This window comes from Danio rerio, chromosome 3, assembly GCF_052040795.2.
Source record: "Danio rerio strain M-AB ecotype USA chromosome 3, GRCz13ab, whole genome shotgun sequence".
Taxonomy (NCBI): domain Eukaryota; kingdom Metazoa; phylum Chordata; class Actinopteri; order Cypriniformes; family Danionidae; genus Danio; species Danio rerio.
Genome location: NC_141023.1, coordinates 43562704 through 43581544, shown reverse-complemented (window position 1 = coordinate 43581544; position 18841 = coordinate 43562704). Strand labels below are relative to the sequence as shown.

The following is an 18841-nucleotide window of genomic DNA, read 5'->3' as shown; positions in this document are numbered from 1 at the left end:
GGTCTTATGACGATCTGCTTAATGGATTCGCAGAGGCCTGGTTGAAAAGTTCATTAAACTGGGTGCTTCACAAAGATTTGATTGAGAAATGTTTAGTAGTTAAAAAGTGGCGTGCTTACAGATTTTTTATTTTTTTTTTAGTTGCCCGCAGTAAACTGCAGTCATATGTTAATAACAACAGAGGAGAAAGTTGACGCTTCTAACGAAGTCAGATGAAAGCAAACCACATGACGTGCAGTGAGAGGAAATGCCTCAGTGTTTATGAAATCGTGAAGTAGCAGTGAAAGTGTTCAGACTCCATCAAGTCTTTTATCTGTAAAGAAAATAAAACGCCCTCATTTTTAGCAACTAAACCAGAGTCTGCACCCTTAAAAAATAAGATGATCCATTTTTTAAAAGATTTGAAAAAAAAAAAATTTTTTTTTTGAGGTTTTAATGTATGTAAAAGCATTTTAGCGCCTTACATATGTACTTTTTGGGAAATAACTAAAATTTTAGCAGTCTAAAAACAAGGACTTAAAACTTGCTCTTAATTTGCAGGGTCCCCAAAGGAGAACAGTTTGTCAAATTTTGCGGCTGTTGGGCAACAGTGTACTTTTAGAAACTTTTTAGTTCAGATTACAACTAAGCAGTTTATTTATAAGAATACAAATAGGTACCTATCAGTCATAATCTTGGAGATTTAGCGCATTGGTGACCAGACTGTCATACTGAGCAGAGCAAAGATGAATGATGTTCTGCCACAAAATGTCAAAGGAGATTGCATAATTAATAAGCCCTTAGAGGAGAAAAACTAAATTTTAAATCACAGCTGACCAAATTATTTTAAAACAGGTAAGTGACTTTCTGAGTCGATCTCTCTCATTTGTTTGTTGTAGTGATGCATTTTTACCATAGTAATCTGATAGTGTTTGCTTTGCTTTATTGTGATATACTGATTGCAAAAGAGAAATACAGGGAAATCTCTAGACTGATTGCCATTTCATGCTATGTGAGCAAAATCACCTGTTTTGTCATCATTTTATATATTAAGTTAGAGAATCATTCAAATTCTAGCTCTAAAGTGATGTTGAATTAAGTTTCTGCTGTTTTGATGTCCGCTGCAGAATGAATGATGGAGGAAAAAGGTAGTTTCTCATACAAAATTTTTTTTCAGACTGTTTGATTTTCTTTTTTTATATACACGACTGCTGTCAAACTGTTGTATAAATGCTTTAATATATATATATATATATATATATATATATATATATATATATATATATATATATATATATATATATGTATATATATGCGTGTGTGTGTTATTGTATGAACATTTAAACTAGATAAAAAATTAAAAAATAAAACTTTCAAAGCTGTCTGAAAACCATGAACTATTCTATCTAAACATTACTGCATTATTCTACTCAGTGCAGTAATTTATTCAGATATTACTTTTCTAAATCACATTTTTATATTTCATTTTAATTTAATTTGTATAACCTAATTTTATTTATTTTAATCCATGTTTGTCTTTAATCATACTTTTGTTTTTTGTTTTTTTAATTCATAAATTGTTCCAGTTTTTGTAAGTTTCATTTATATTACCGTGTTTTTTTTGACCTGAGCAATTTTTTTTTTCATTAGAACCCCATGGCCAGTTTTTTTTTTTTAAATACCCTTATCTATAGTTTTTAAGGAAAAAAAGTAACATAATGTTATGCTTACATAACACAGATGTTAAAATGTTATGTTGAAATACAGTATACTTAAAATAGTTTTCTGTTTTCATACATTTTGTGAAATGAAATGCGATTCATTATTCAAAACAACCATTCAATATATAGTTTAAAAGAAAAGCATTTATTAAAAAAAAACTAACATTACAAACGTCTTTACTGTCATTTTTGACCAACATAATGATCAAAAAGAACAATGTAAAGCATTCATGCTCAATAAAAAGTGACGATTTAAAAAAAAAAAATAGCATATAGCATTCTCATTAGATCAAAAACAAGCAGTTAATCCAAGTAAATGAAATTCTTTTAACAGGGAATGCAGAGCAGATTTCTCCCAAACAGCATTTATTTCAGATAAGACTCTCAGTCGAGTCTTTATCTCCCCCTAGTGGATAAAACAGGTCTTCACAAAATAAATTCACGTACCTCTTTCCTGTTTGCTTCAATACACCGGTTAACGGCATCACTTCCATGTTTTACTTTAGGGAACTACGAACGCTGAAAGGTTGAAGACTTCGTGTTTTTTGTCGGTCCATAAAATAATACCAACAGGCATTAACACAGCAGCCAGTTTTGGCGCGAATGTAGAATAACAGACACAGGACCCAGCATTTCAAAACAAACGAACTAAAAAAGGGCGGGAATTTGTCACATAAACATCCAAACAGGGCTTTTCCTCTCGCTATATTCCAGATATATACTGCACTTCTGCTTTTGGTTTGGTTTACAAAATCCAGTTCCTGCCGAGTGTCATTTATTTTAATAAGAGAAACATAAAAGGCGATGGTGCGTTTATATGTAACCGGTGATAAAAGCAACAAAGCCGTGATTTACTTCAGAACACAAGGCCAGCTCTGCGCTTCCCATCAAAACCCAGAAGGAGAAATTTTATTTTATTTTCCTCCCTCTTTTATCGGAGAGAGCCACACAATGGCGCTCGTCTGATTCAATACTGAACTCAAGATATCATAGATCCAGAACACCTCGCATTAACAGACTGGGTTTAGTTAAAACATTACTTAATATCTTTAAGCAGAAAACTATATTTGCCAAAGTCATTATCATTGGGTGCTATCAAGTGATCTTTTCTGGCTTTGGCAAGTTTCATCAAAAGGAATTCTCTTCGGTCCATCCACTCTTTTAGCTCCTCGTCTCCGTGAGCTAGTTTACAGAGCTCCTCCTCGGTGCACGTGCCCTTCAGGAACCTGGAGGAGACAAAATGGCCCTTTAGCAAGAAATGATAACATGATATGTAGTGTAATGGTATATAAATTTCAGTATTTTGGTTTAGTAAGCATGTGTACTTCAGTAATAGTGTCATTTTTCGTGCTGAATAAAAAAGGTTTAATGTCTTACATTTTATGCACCTTTCGATTTACTCTAAAATCTGAAAATGAATATTTCTCTATGCCATTTTAATTTATACTGTTGGTGTTTAAGATGTCCTCATGTATACCGTCATCATGAAATTCTGTCTATTTTATCAAAGAATTTACAACAGTGTTTGCTAATATAGGGATTTTGTCACCAAATTCAGCAACTTTCTCGTTAGCTATGTTTCCATCCAAAGATGCTATTTAAATTTATGTGCAAAAATGGAATCTCCCATAAGACAGAGTAAAGCAGCGTTTCAATCCAATGAGTCAATGAAAACAAAATGGTCACTTCCTCATTAAATTGTGACAAATATTCACAGTAAAAACGGAATATTCTGCGATAAACGAAGCTGCGTGAATGTTTTCTTCATTTAATAAATAACTTAAACAAGAACATGTGATGTCATTTGAAGGCGTCAGATGCTAAGCACAGACAGTCTTGACGTAATTAAGAATATAATAACACTAATACCGAATGGTTAAGGTGTTTTATAATGACCAAAACAACATTTAAGACGTTTTACAATGTCCTCAGCCAGCTGGTTTGTCCATTTACACACATTTTTTAACATCAGAGGATCTCTTATAACAAAGTCATATGACTTTATTGCACTCACTAGAATTTGTCCGGTAAGTTTTTCCATCGTAGTTTATGTACATGTTTTCTTCTCAAATAAAAAGTTTTAGCTACTCCGTTATGCGCATTTTCAAAATGTATGCGCATCTTGGCGTTTCAATCAACTGATTTTTTTCATGCGCATTTCCAAAACTCGCATAAAAATAGATGGACAGAGACATAGCTAGTGTTGCTGTGACTTTAGTTCACGTTTTCTGACAATAACAAGCTGTTTATTTTTTGTGAAATTCAAATTAAAGTTTGACAGATCACATTAAACTTGTATTTGGTCATCTTTGTGATAAAACAAAACAACTGTCAAATATTATTTGTAATGTTTTATTTGTCTCTTCTTATTTTACTTATTTATTTATTTATTGATTGATTTAATTCACTTAAGTAAATACAGCTCAAATAAAATCATGATGTCAAAGTAAAAAAATGTATGTACAATTTAAGTAAATATAAAATAGTTTATTTGCACTCATACATATTTTTATTATTGCTTTAATTGACAAAAATAAAATATTAAATTGAACAGCTTTTTTAAAATAAAAAATGCTATTAAAACAATTGTTATTATAACATGACGTGATAATGCATCATAGTTTAGCTGTATTTATGTAATGTGTAATGTATTTATTTATAGCCATGTTTCTGCAATTTCATGACAAGAACGTTTCAATAATAAATATGCAATTAAAAATCAACAAACAAGTATATACATTAAAAAAATACGATTTTTAGCGCCAATACATGATACAAATTCTAACATGTTTCCTGGTGTCACTTTGCTAAAAATGTTCCCAAGAGAGTTCACATCATTAAGTCCTTTGGAATCATTAAAAAGCAGGACAGTCCAGTAAAATGCGTTTACTGTGAGAGGATTTGCGCAGTATAAACACTGTCTCGAGTCTTCACCTTTGAGCAAAAAACCATGAGTTATTCTTGTATGTCCAATATGACATCTGGTAAAAATCACTTGATCAAATCTAGTCTTAAAACTCTGTCTGATATTTCAGTTTGTATTTTATTGAGGTAATTATTTTTCAATGCATCCCACTCCTCTTGCGACTTATTTAAAGTGTAAACATTGATAAAAAGGTCTCATCTTTGAAGGAGGAATTTAGCATTTGTTCACCATTTGATTTGAAGTGCAAATAATGCTTTAAATTGCTGCTTTCATAGACACCAGTTTGCATTTCGCAAAGGTTTCACTTTACTAATGTTAACATCTATTTTAATGTCTGACATGCAAATCACATGTAATATGATCATAACCACTAAAAAGTAGGTGACATACGACATGCACTGCACGTCCAAACTGATTTGAATTTAGCTGTTGATCACTGAAGGATGTAATCTTAAAGCATGTATTAAAAGGTAGAAAGTATCTATAATATATAGTTGAAGTCAGAATTATTTACCCCTCTTTGAATTTTATTTAAATTTTTAAATATTTCCCAAATGATGTTTGACAGAGCAAAGAAATTTTTACTGTATGTCTGAAAATATATACTTTTTTCTGGAGAAAGTCTTATTTGTTTTATTTCGAATAGAGTAAAAGCATATTTTAATTTTTTAAACACCATTTTAAGGACAAAATAATTAGCCCCTTTAAGCTATTTTTTTCAATAGTCTAAAGAACAAACCATCGTTATACAATAACTTGCCTAATTACCCAAAACTACCTAGTTAACTTAATCTAGTCAAGCCTTTAAATGTCACTTTATGCTGTATAGAAGCGTCTTGAAAAATATCTAGTCTAATATTATTTACTGTCATCATGGCAAAGAAAAAATAATTCAGTTATTAAAAATGAGTTATTAAAACTATTATGGTTAGAAATGTGTTGAAGAAATCTTCTCCCCGTTAAACAGAAATTGGGGAAAAAATAAACAGGGGGCTAATAATTCAGGGGGGCTAATAATTCTGACTTTAGCAGCAAAAGTGTCCCCTTTGCTGTGGTGAAACATGCTGAATCATGACTGCAGGACTGGTGAAGTTCAAAATCAGCAACAGTGTCGTACCTCTCACAGACTCTAAAGGTGCCGGTTGGAAAACGATACTGCCAGCAGTTCTGATCATCCTCAGAGTTGAAAACCCGCTCTTTGTGCTTCTCAGAGGTGATATGCTGCTGCCACTGCTTTTCACTGTTGCAGTTCTTCCCACACAGCCAACAATGATTACCAGCCTGAAAAAACAGCATTCACAAGATTATGAAGACAGCAATTATGAAGAAAAGTTAAGGAGTTCAGCTGCGTGAAGTAATGTGCAGTGAATTACAGCAGAATACTTTTATATAAATAATAAATACATTGTTTTATATAACATCCATTAATCATTAACATTGACGATATACTTAGGGGTCGTCCACATCAAGCACGCCCATGATTTAGCTGGGTCATTAACTAATACAAAAACTTTTGACGCTAAGAGGTAATTGTGCTGTATATAAACAATATCAATTTCAGAACTCAAACCTTTCCTTTTAGTCTAAAAAGGATATTTGCTTATATTGAAGCAAACCCACCAAAACGACTAGAATGAGCCAATAAGAAACTTTTTCCACTTCCTTTTACTGCAGATCTGTTTACAAACAAAGCACTATTCAATGCTTATTGAAACCAAATTGACACAGATGCTAAGTGAGTGAACTACTAGAGATGCACCAAAATGACAATTCTGGGCAGAAACAGAAAGTTCTGGATGTACCTGGCTTAAAACAAAAAGTAGTTTACATTATTTAATATAAAAACAACTACTTATTAAAGCAATTTTGCAAAATCTTAAGTATAACAACTTATATTATACTGATTTCAAAAGACACATTTTATTCATCAGTGTTGGCATGACAGCACAGTAGCGCTGTTGCAAGCAGCAGGAACAAGTATACAGCATTGAAATGCAAAAATCTTCAGTTCAAAACAACTCTAGCCAAAAAAAAAAAAAGGTGAAACTTTTGAGCATCTTTAGTGTCAACTATACTGAATCTGACAATAATGTCATACAACACAAGTGGGAGTGACTGATGTTGTTACATGTTCATGATCGCTTTGTTTGTGGTTAGATTTAGCTTGACATTTTGACAGTATTGAAGAATTTTTTACTTAAATCACAGACCAATAGGCATTTACTTCCAACTCATTTGGACCATTTCTTGATAAACAAATTAAGTAGCCTTTTATAACTACAGCATTTTTTTTTTTTTTACAATCTTGATAATTTTAAAAGTGGACAGCAAACAAATAGCGTTAAGAAAAAAAAAACACAGTCTCAAACTAATATTTCTATTTTTGTAGTGCTGTGTGAACGTTTAGATATGTAGAAATCAGTTTCAACATAACTGCACTGATTTTAGTAATGATTGCAATCTTGACACACCTAATAACTGTTAACATATTATCATTTACTTTTAACCAACTTAAAAAAAGGTAGAATATAGTCCCTTTTCCTGTTTCTGGATTTCTCAGTAGCGGAAGTCATACTTGGGTAAACTTGGAGAGCAGTGAATAGGAGAGTACAACAAATATTTTTTTTATAATCCTATTTGCTGAAATAATAAAAGAAAAATATCACGATGGTGTTTATCAAGACTTTTGTGTGAGACTGATCATGGTAGCCAGAGGAGAGAATTTCACATCAAATATACTCTCAGCCCCATAGATGCTGCATTAGAAACTCCTGACATAAGCAGCAATTTGATATTCGTAATTTGACACAAAGATGACATAATACATACATATAAATGTTCACGTTTATTTATATATTTTTTTTAAATCAAGATATTAAAAACTTTCAAGGATTTAACATTACGATGACCGTTAAATGCTTTAATAACAGTCTTGTAAAAGGGTCCATTAAAAATCTTAAAATGAGACAAAATAATGTTGGGAACCAATAGGCACACTGGCACGGACTTCCATAGTAGGAAAAAAAAGCTATGAAAGACGATGACTAGTGCTTTTTAATATTCTTCAATAAAAAGTGGAAGCTGAGAAAACAATGAGTGCCTCATTTTTGGGTGGACCATACTTTTAAAGGTCCCCTGAATTCTTTAAAATATGCATTTTTATTTGATGTTTGACAATCTCACCCGAAACAAAGAGTGGGACAGAGTAGCTCCTCCCCCTTTTTAAAAACTGCCAATAGTGTTTTGTTTTATCACAGCTCTGCATGTGCTTCAAATGATAAGCAAATGATAAGCATCTTGAAGGGGGTGGGGCATATCAGACACAAGAGAGCATTTGATTGGTTATGATGTGATGAGAAACAGTAGTGCGAGTTGACGTGAATAAAGCTGTGGTCACACTGGGCTTTTTCTCCCATAGACTTCAATTCATATGCAAGCGAATGCGTCAGACAGGAAATACGGGGTCATGCGTCAAGTTTCGAAGGTTGCTGCGGTGTAAAGTTCAAGCTTGATGAACTCTGACCTGCGAAATCGCATCACTTGACTGCGTGAGAACAATCGAGGATCAAAACATGACATCTCTGGACAGAAATTTAAAACATGAAGCAATCGCTCGCTTTTAAAAATGTCTAATAAGCTTGTTTAATCCCGCCCCTTTTCACAGCGCGGCACGACAGAATATCGCATGCTCAATCTCTAATGTGACCGCAGCTTAAAACTGTTGATTCATTTGGGCAGAAGTTACAAACTATAAGCTTTAGATGTTGATATCAGTTTCATATCTTCTAAACTTGAATTTTGTCATTGTTTTTAGGGCACAATAGCTTATAGATCTATTAAAAAGGAATAATACTGATGCTAACATCTATGAAAAAAAAAGATACACAACACATTCCCCATTTTACATTCGAGACATACAGGGCATGATTGGTGTACACAAGCTGGTGGGAGCACAAAAATTAAGTGCTCATCAATTATCATGAGAACAGAACAAACTAAAGCTAAGAGTACGTGCTGTCCTAGACAATCAGTGTTTTGTGACTTGCTTGCTTATATGTACTGAATGGTCTAAGATAGAGTGATGTTGTTTGAGAGGCAAGAAAAATAATATGATAACGAAGTGTGCAAATATAAACACATTTTCTTACCACTTCCTCAGCGTAGTCTGTGGGCATGTGAATCTGTTTGCCATTTTCTCGGGTGGCGATGTTGCTGCTCTCTTCACCCCAGCCCGGCTTCTGAGACTGCAGCCACATTTCATACAGCTGCTCCATGTCTGCAACTACAAACACGCAACCATTATGTACAGACTTTCCATTAAAAGGTGATGAAAGCGATTTTTAAAAAGGGATAGGGTCAGACCCAAAACACACTTTAATCCAATCAGCAGTAAGAGACATGTCTTGTAACAATAGCGGCTATAACAAAAAAGAGGCAAGGTCTTATTGGTTTATAGACGTGTTTGTTTTGGTGCTTTCAAACAACATTAAAATTGTTAATACAATGGTTACATAAAAAAATACAACAAAAAAAATCTGTATAAAAGCGCTATAGTTTTATTAAAATAATGCTGGCTGTAGGCATGGGATGATAACCATTTTTAGGGTATACCCCGGTTTGGAAAAGTCAAGGTTTTAAAACAGTCAAAATTCTGTAATACTATTCCTAAGGTATGTGTAAGACTTTTTAGAATTTTTTTTTTTTTGCTTTTTAGGACAACAGTATCTCCACTAAAAAAGATATCCAAAGATGCCTTTTCAAATTGTAAAGAAACCCTGGGTTTTTTACCCAGACATTGAAAAATATATATTTTAGAGCAGTAATTACAATACAGTGAAACTGTGATATTTTTATCCAAGGTTATCATCCCGTCAGAATCTTATACCGGCCCATGCCTAGCTGGCTCAGCGCATGCCTTGGCTAGAATGCCAATAAGCTTAAGGACCATATGAGTTTGTTAATTACAATGGGGGTGCACCACATGTGCATCGCTCCTTATGCACTTGCATAAATTGCACCTAGTCGAAAACATCTTTACTTTTCCGAATACCGCGAGTGCACAATGATTCATGTGACTAGAACTAACAAATCAGCTTTACACTTTGTATGGCATTTACATTGTTCAGTAATATCGGTACACTAATTACCTCGAAACAACACCGAGCACCCAAACACTGCAGTGCGTTTTTATTTTCTCCAGAAGCAAAACTTGTAAACTAAAGCAATGGTTTGTCATCCTTCCAAAAAAAAGGTTGATGTTACCAAGTTACCACACACACCAGGGGAGCGCAAGCGCATTGAATCGCACTTTTCATCTGCTTTTAGACATGATATGTGAATGCATTCGACTTAGGTTTCGTCATAGAGGAGATTGTAAATAAAAAGGATGTGTAAGATCACCAGAGTGGCTTTTTGGTTTCTTATCTTGTGCATCAGACCACTAGCTCCCCATCTGAAAGAATTTTTAGCATCGAAATAATGTAGTCACACATGTACTGTTGCAATAAGTATTTGAATAACGGAGATTGGTTTCTTTACTAGTAAGCTCAGATTTGATTTTCATAATGTGTTTTGTTAACAGAGTTTGAGATTTACTGTATCATTATTATTGACCTCTCACAGAAGCTGATGCACTTTAAAGTTTGCTTTTTTTGTTCAGCGTTTACACCTAAGCATTGCACTTTGTAACATTTTATTCATCAAGTTTAAGAGTCTTTAACAATTATGTTTATTTTATTAAAAAGACATGACAAGATTTTTTTTGTTAATATTTTTAACATTTAGTGGTAAAAATAAAAAAGTATAAAATTATACTGCACTTTATTTCTAGATGAATTGTTAAAAAATATTCAAGTATTTGATACTGATTGATATGAAAGATTATATGATTTTTTTTTAACACCTAGCATAGATATAGGTATAAATAGATGATTAGAAACCATCACAGCATTAGTATTAAAGCATTCTATAACCCTACCATTCAAATGTTTAGGGTCAGAAACCAAAAAGTATGCATTCATTCAATGTCAAACTGATTCTCAAACTGAACTAAACTTACTATTGTTGTCTTTCATGAAGGTCCATAGATCTCTTTCCTCTGTGCTGTGTGCAAATGTGCAGTTTCCAATGTACTGACACTTTTTTCCAGCCGAAACATGCATGCAAATCTTTAAAAAAAGAAACTAATTATAAGAGTGCCAGTGACAGTATTCACAAAGCATCAATTTCTGGTCATCCTAAAAAAATTATGACTGTGTTTAGCCTGAAATAAAGAAAATCACACTTACGTCAAATTGAGCAGGAACAGGTTTTTTGGATGGGAGAGCTCGAACTGTTGTCCACTTTTTCCTTTCAACAGAGCTAACCAGAACCACTCGTCTGTCTTTAGACCAGCTGGTGAACGAAAAAAGGTATATCTGGATGCATTTTATATACTTAAAAAAACAACACAAGGTAGAGATGCTGAAAAAGCTCGACTTAAAGCAAATGAATGCTGATGAAGTTCTATAATCTAACCTAACCTAATCTAGTATAATATAATGTAATATAATATAATATATGTATTTTGGGGGGATTATTTGTTTATACAGATAATAAATCATCTGAGTCTGTTTTTGTGCTGGTACCTTGGCTGATTTAGGCCTGTCATAATAAATATGACACTAAACAAACAGCAGGTGGTGGCAACTGCCATTTTTTTCAGACATCTGTCCATTAGATTCATTTGGAAACAACGTAACATATGGTTTCATGAATGAATCAACAATGTAACTGACTAACAATTTATTTAAAATAATGATAATAATAATAATAATGACGATGATGATGATGATGATGATTCACTGAGCTACAAAACAATGCAGAACAAATGTTCAGTTCTGGCTTTGATGCAACAGAATAGTAAACATTGTGTCTAAAAGGTGTCTAACTCAAATTAACTTCCGGTTTGTTTAACTATTTATCCACATTTAAAATGCGTCTGCTTTTATTACTTGAATTATAGAGTCATTCTACATATTTGTGTAAAATTAAACTTGAGTTTTATTTATTTAGGTGTGTGTTACAAAGTAAGTGCACACAGTAAATACAAAAAAAAATTGTAATCTATTAAGGATAAACATCAATTAAAATACACTGGTATTAAAAGCAGAAGAAATATATGAATAAAATTGGTTTTCAAATTAGTTTTAGTAAAATTTAAACAAATGGAAAGTAGACAACAATAGATGGAAAATAAAATAGGTAAATAATAGTGTAAATAAACAAATAAATGGATAATATACAATAAATGAATGTATACATATGAATAAATATACATATTTTTAACATAATACTAATTTAGACATATTTATAATGCATCTTCACTAAGGATGCACAATTTATTGACGACCATATTGTTATAGTCCAATAAATGCTATCGTCATAAGTCCAATATCAAAATCTTTAAGCCAATAGATTACATAATTGTATAGAACTGCCTGCCTCTAGCAAGCATGGGTTGAATTTGTTCAACCCATATAATAACAGAAATCTATAACAGAGCTTTCTTCACATCATTTATTTCTTCAAAGTCCGTCCTTTCTTTGTGTGGTATTTTTGTGTGGTATTCTTTGTGTCATTAATAACTCAGTAATTAACCATATTCCATATCATTGTTGATATGTTTGCTAGAGCTTCATTGTGTATTTTGATTTAAATCGCCTCAGAAAAAAATATTACATGCGTAAACATAATAGCAGCAATGCACACGTGCTAAACAACAAGTTGAGTTGATTGTAATCTAATATGATTAGTTGTTATCATCAACGCGTTGCTTGCCATGTGTTGTTGGCATAAGATTGTATTCAGTTTGATCGGCATATTCATATTGATTATAATGAGTGCACGTGATTTGTCACACCAAAAATCCATATCAATGCATCCCTAATCTTCACTGTTTATACTGGATTTTATACAATAAATGATTTAATGTCTTTCGCATTTTAGGATTGGTCATGTGGCATCTAAAAGAAAGAGGTTAATTAAAGCAATTAAAGGTAATTTAGCCTTTATTTTACAATTCTATATATAACCTCCTAAAAAACAAAAAGAAGAAAATAATGTCCATTATTTCACTAGAACTTGAATGCATGTGAGGATTCACCTTCAGTTCACTCTCATTAGACAGAAAGCAGTAGTAGATTTAACATTTCTCCTTTTGAATTCCAAGAAAAAAAGTCATGTGGGTTTGATACAAAATTAGAGTAAATGATACAGCCTCTATTTTGGGATGAATATATGAGCTGAACTTACGGATGTCTAGCCTTGGCACTGCAGTACTTCTTGTTTTTGTCCGGCTCGCTGACTTGACCGTTCCTCCAACACTGAGCACATACAAACTGCATCTTCAGATTGACTGGGCCAAACCTGCGCATGGTCGGTGCAAACTCCTGTGGGATCCACACAAGAAAACACATAAGAAATCTCTTGGAAACAGGGCCGCATTTACTCTACATGTTAAGACACCGGATTAAGATTTGTTGATCATTTTAGAGTTATGTCAACCAGCTTACATCATATTTTAAGAGTGATTTGTATCGGCTCATCTATGTATATTGACTGGATTGCTCATCAATCCTAAACTGGTGAGAGAATCACCACCTTACCATTTCCTACAGACAGAGGGCTCTAATGGCGGCTCCATTTTTAAAAACAATGACCCACTGTGCCACCAAAAATTGTGGCAAGATGTTCCCTAAAAGATATGGCAAATCTAATCACTGGTTAAATTCAAGTGGTTTTAGGCCCTGTCCACACGAACACGGGTATTTCCAAAACCAGTTTTTCTTTTTGAAACTTTCTAAAAACTCTGGTAAAGGTGAAAATATTTAACAAAACTGCAGGTACAATGTGGTCGTGTGGACACTACAACCTTGCCTCAAGATGTCAGTGTGCACGCTGCTTTCCTTTCTGACGGCTGGGTTCACACCATACACAGATGATGTGATTAAGGCAAATTTTGCACATTTGTGGCAAACCAAACGCGTCATATATTCTGCATCGTTTACATCATGTGATGGTAATCCGCCTCTGTTCACATGTTTGCATTGACTTGTATGTAAAGTGCCCGCCCAAATGCTTGATTCCGCATTTGGTGTGAACCCAGCAAACAAGGTTTTTATCTGAGCCTGTATGTTTGATGCGCGTTTAACATGCATTTTTATGTTGAAAAAGACTTTCCGGGGGGTGGGGGGGGGGGGTGGGACTAATGCAAGGAAAAAAAAATACCCGTGTACATGTGGCAATAGATTGTGGGTAAATTCAGGGCTGCACATTGTATTATTTCAGCATTGATATCACATTCATTCATTCGCAATAATCACATTGCAGGATCTGTAATGTTGAGTCATTTTGATGCATTTGGAAGCCTGTGACTGTGGATTTTAAAGGCATTTAGGCCTAAGAAACTGTACGGTTTGTAAGTTTAATAATGATTCGTGGCATTATTATTGCATTGAAGACTTTGCAATATGTTACATTGGACTATTCTCAAAACTTCTTGAAAAAGCATAAAACACAGTTCATTTCCTTTGCATCTTTTACTTTAATGGCATTCCTATAAGCTTGTAGATTGTTTATTATATTTTATGCATGATTTGCTCCACTACAGAATCCACCCCAATCCATCTAAAATGAATCTCTATTTAAATGTCTATTTAGAAAGAAATTCTCAATTCATCTGGTGTAATAACGCTCATATTGGAATATAAAAAAAACGCAGAAAAACAAAATAACTCTGTGTTCGATTTTTCCAATATTGTGCAGCCCTAGTTAAATTAGTATTTATTTTTATACAAGATAAGTGCTGCCCAATTTACAATACAATTCTTTAAAATTAAGAGGTATAATAGTGTAAATAATCATATGCAAAGACTTTTGAAACAGCACAATAAATTGTTATTGTTCACTTGCATTTTACTGTTAATTGGTGTGCTGTAACTGCAGATAGTAAGCAAGGCTTGCTTTTTCATTCATTTTTATGTAGATCATAAACTAAAATAATGCATTACAGCTACCTGCTGGTAGACAAGATCAGAGACATCCTATTTACATTTATTTTACAATTTCATTTTTGGTTGAACTAAGCCTTTAAACCATGAAATATAAATGTGACCATTTAGCCAACATTCTCTCATTAAAAATCATACAATGTCCTATCAAAGCAATAGAACGTCATTACGTCAGTAATGATTACAGTTGGATATACTATATGGTGGTGGTGCAGTGACTTTGCTTTAAGACATTATCAATTCTCTAAAATAAATCTGATGTCTGGATGCAGGTTACATATTTAGAAAAACAACTCAAGGTAGAGATATTGAAAAAACCTGACCTAAAACAAATGAAATAAGATTAATTTTCAAGGGATGCTGATCAAGTTCTACACACTTTTGCTTTCTGCACCATCTTTAAAGATTTAAAGATAAATACTTTAGCTTGACTTTATCTATAACTGGGCATCTCGCAACTACTTTGAATTGTTTTGCACTACTTTGGTTAAACCACAAGCTTGGCAAAAAATAAATAAAAAAATAAAAGTCATTTACTCTCTTCACTTGATCAAAATAAAAGATATGTTGAAGAAACCCATAACCATTACCTTACATAGTATTTGTTTCTCCTTCTATGGAAGTCAATAGTTAACCATTTCAGCTTTCTTCAAAATATCTTCTTTTTTGTGTTTAGCAGAATAAAGAAACTCATAAATATTTGAAACTGCTTGAGGGTGAATAAATAGTAGAAATAGACATGCATGGTTGAACTCTCCCTTTAGATCATGTAATGTAAATGTTTGTAAAGCAGTAAGTATACTAATGGAACCTCACCTGTGAATAAACAGCAGCATTCATATTCCAATATCTCTGCGACTCCAGAACAATACCTTCATGTGAGATGCCTGAAACAGACCACAACATCAGTGAGTGCGTCAGCCTTCATCGCTCCAGATGCTTCCAGATAATCTGTTCGATTGTTCACCTTGTTCACTCTTCATCATCCACACTTTGAGCTCAATGAGGCTGTGGGCATAAAAGCAGGAATCCTCTCGCTGACAACCGTATCGCACCTCATGCCGACACAGATCCATCTGGCAAAAAGGGTTGTATGGACGAATTTTGGAATACCTGACCGTTTTGTCCCTTATATAGTGTACAAGGCACCTGGAGGAAGAGGAAAAAAAGTTTTAAATTTATATTACTAAAAAAAAGACCTCAACAAGAACTGTACAACATATTAGACAAAAAAAAATCCAATTGAAATATATTGCATATATTTGCTGTGAAATTCTTTAAAATACAAATATTTCAATGCTAAAAGCAAAATACATTTGATTAAAGTAAATGTATACAAATTTTGTTTAAAGTGCAGAAGAGATTTGTTGTACTATAACATTAATATTAACATTGTTATTGTTGATATAAGTATAATAATAAGACGTCTAAATGCAAAAACTGCAGACATGGCTGTTATATTAAGCACAAAAAAAAAAAAAAAAAAACGTTTGAGAGGACATAATAGGCCTGCACAATTAATCGATTTTAAACTGAACTTGCGTTTGAAAAAGTGAGATTTTCAAAATTGCAAAAGCTGCGATTATTTAGAGTGTTACTATGGCAAAAAATTTCTTTGAGCAGGCAAAATTTAATTTACAGCTTATATATCTGACTGCTTATACTGAAGGACAAAATTGTATTACAAATAATATATGAATATGTAAAAAAATATATATATATTATTATTATATTATTATATATATAATAATAATAATAATAAAGTAAAGGTTTTATTTATCTATATAGAAGACTTTATATATCATTTATTTGACTAATTTCAAATACTGTTGTTTTTGTTGTGTATACCGTTTTATTGTTATTTTCTTAATTTGTTATGACAACTGTCAACTTAATTGGAAAAAACGGTTTTAAATAAACAAGCATGGTTTAGCGTACTACGTGATTCTGCTTGGTCTTTCTTCGGTGCTATTAAAACCAGCACAAACCTGCAGCTCTTTTATGAAATTATAGTAAATCCCATTTTAAATAGCAAATCGCAATTTTAATCAGATTATAATCTTGCATTTTTTTCAGAAAACAAACAAAAAATTTACAAAACTACATTTTAATCGGACATAAAAAAAAGTAAATACAGAAAAATATATATAAATATATATATTTTTTTCTATAGCTGTATTAACATTATCAATGTAATGGACTATAAATCAGTGCTGATTTGCTGGAAATGCAGTTTAATATTGAGGTTTAAAATAGGTGCACCATTAAAACACCTTTGCCATGCAAACACTCTCAACCAAGATGCGGTTGTGAAACTGGCCTACTGACTTAGTTCAGAAAACTTCACAGTCTAATTAAAACAATGCTGATTCATTTTTACCAACCAAATATATTTGAACTTAGAAACAGCAATCAAGTCAGACTAACTGCATGGCATTTAGAGTCTGGACAAGTCTCCACAAGAAGAGATGCTTACTTCTTTTCCTCAAACGCATGCTTTGTCACTGGGTGAGAGCATAGGCTGGGGTTGTCCTTATTGGTTTTGCTGATTATTCTAGGCTTGTGATCAAAGCACACCTACAGAGAGGTCACACATGTTAGGTATTTGTACAAGTTTAAACCGATGCAAATTTCAGCAATGACGGAAAAACAAACAGTGAAACTGAAAATCCCGTCCATTCAAAACCAGTCAATCCGGTTCAATGATGAAACGACAGGGAGTGTTTAAAAAAACTGAGAAGGATTGAACTCATTATCAACATGACTCATTTAGGCTGGTTGACACTGGATTAGTAAGTAATTCAATCTATATTAAATCCAGTTCAAAACAGCCATTACCTCACAGAGGAACAGAAATATCCCATGATGCTCCTGTAGGATTTTGGCCACAGTCAAATTAATCTTAGGTCTAGATCCATAAGGATCGCACAGATTGTCCCGGCAGATGAAGCCTTTGCGCTCAAGCGTCCACACATCAATTTCCTCTTGGCAATAAGCAAAGGTACAGTGGCCAAGATACCGGCATTCCTGTCCTATCGCCACATCTATAAGAGCAATAATTGAAGAGTTTTAGCAACCAGTAAAGCAGCAGAAACAAACCCCGGAAAGATCACACCCTGATTACCTTTGCAAATATAATAAGGCCCCATGTACTGGTTTTTAGGTCTAGGCCGAATAAGTTTCCACGTCTGAAGTTCCACATGTTTGGTTCTTCCCAAAAGCAAATCTTTTTTGCATTTGTGGTCCTCTGGAAGGTAAGCGTAATCCAGCACACCCGGGCCTGTGAACACAGTCATACAAGAAACCTCATTGTTTGCATCTTTTTAAAAGGTTATGCGCTGCATTGGCTGCTTAGCAACTATCCTGCATGACTGATGCTCACCGGTTTTAATGTAGCATGAAGAACAGGCTTGTTTAAAATCATGGGTATCAGCAAGTGGGTTCTTGGCGAGGTCTAGCTGCGGTGGATATTCCTGGGCGTACGTCCCATCAGATGTGCAGTAACCCATGCCGATGGGTGGAATGGTTGGCACTGACATGTCGCTATTGCTCATCTGAAAAAGCAAATAACTGAGATTAAGCAAAGAGATGAAAGAGATTTTATGAATAACCATAAAACAATATTGAAATAAATTAAATCTTACCGACAGAAAATGATGCTGGCTAAAAGCTTTATCTGGTCCATAATGATTAAATAAACAAAAAACAGAAAAGGAAATTCAGAAATTATGAAGGAAACTAAAAACAAAAACAAAAGTCACTGACAAAAGGGTTCAAAATTAACACTTTTGTGATGTGAAGACGCCAAATTGAGGTGAATTTTAGATTTGGTTCAATTCAACTGCACTTTACAAAGACTGCCAATTATAAATCATGATTAGTTTGATGAAGTGGCTTAATGACTCATGCCAGTTATCACAATTTCTCAAGGAGTGGCACTCAATAAATCTATTGTGAAAGTGTGCTGCAGTGATGATGCATTTTATAGGACTATAAACATATGCATCACCTCGGGTCTCTCAAACACAGACACACAATATGAGATTTCCATATCCTTTTGGATTTTAGCAGAAAATAAAGCTCTGTAATGTTTATAAAATATAAAATGATATGCACTGCAGTAGTGTTTTAATCAATGCAGGCCTAGAACTTCTTTAGTCTATGCC

The 18841-nt window shown here is 33.4% G+C and overlaps 1 protein-coding gene across 3 annotated transcripts in view; it reads right to left on the bottom strand.

The window, feature by feature from the left end:
* Positions 1-1826: 1826 nt before the first annotated feature.
* The window catches only part of zc3h7a (zinc finger CCCH-type containing 7A), a 32538-nt gene continuing 15523 nt past the window's right edge, over positions 1827-18841 (bottom strand). For all 3 annotated transcript variants that reach the window (XM_087242434.1, NM_213434.1, XM_087242435.1), the window contains 13 exon segments: positions 18320-18351; positions 18058-18229; positions 17800-17955; positions 17514-17719; positions 17152-17252; positions 15643-15824; positions 15492-15562; positions 12919-13055; positions 10914-11019; positions 10685-10793; positions 8775-8908; positions 5744-5907; positions 1827-2926 (listed from right to left, as the gene is read on the bottom strand). In XM_087242434.1, the coding sequence (XP_087098560.1) occupies positions 2737-2926; positions 5744-5907; positions 8775-8908; positions 10685-10793; positions 10914-11019; positions 12919-13055; positions 15492-15562; positions 15643-15824; positions 17152-17252; positions 17514-17719; positions 17800-17955; positions 18058-18229; positions 18320-18351 (1760 nt within the window). In that variant the 3' untranslated portion in view covers positions 1827-2736.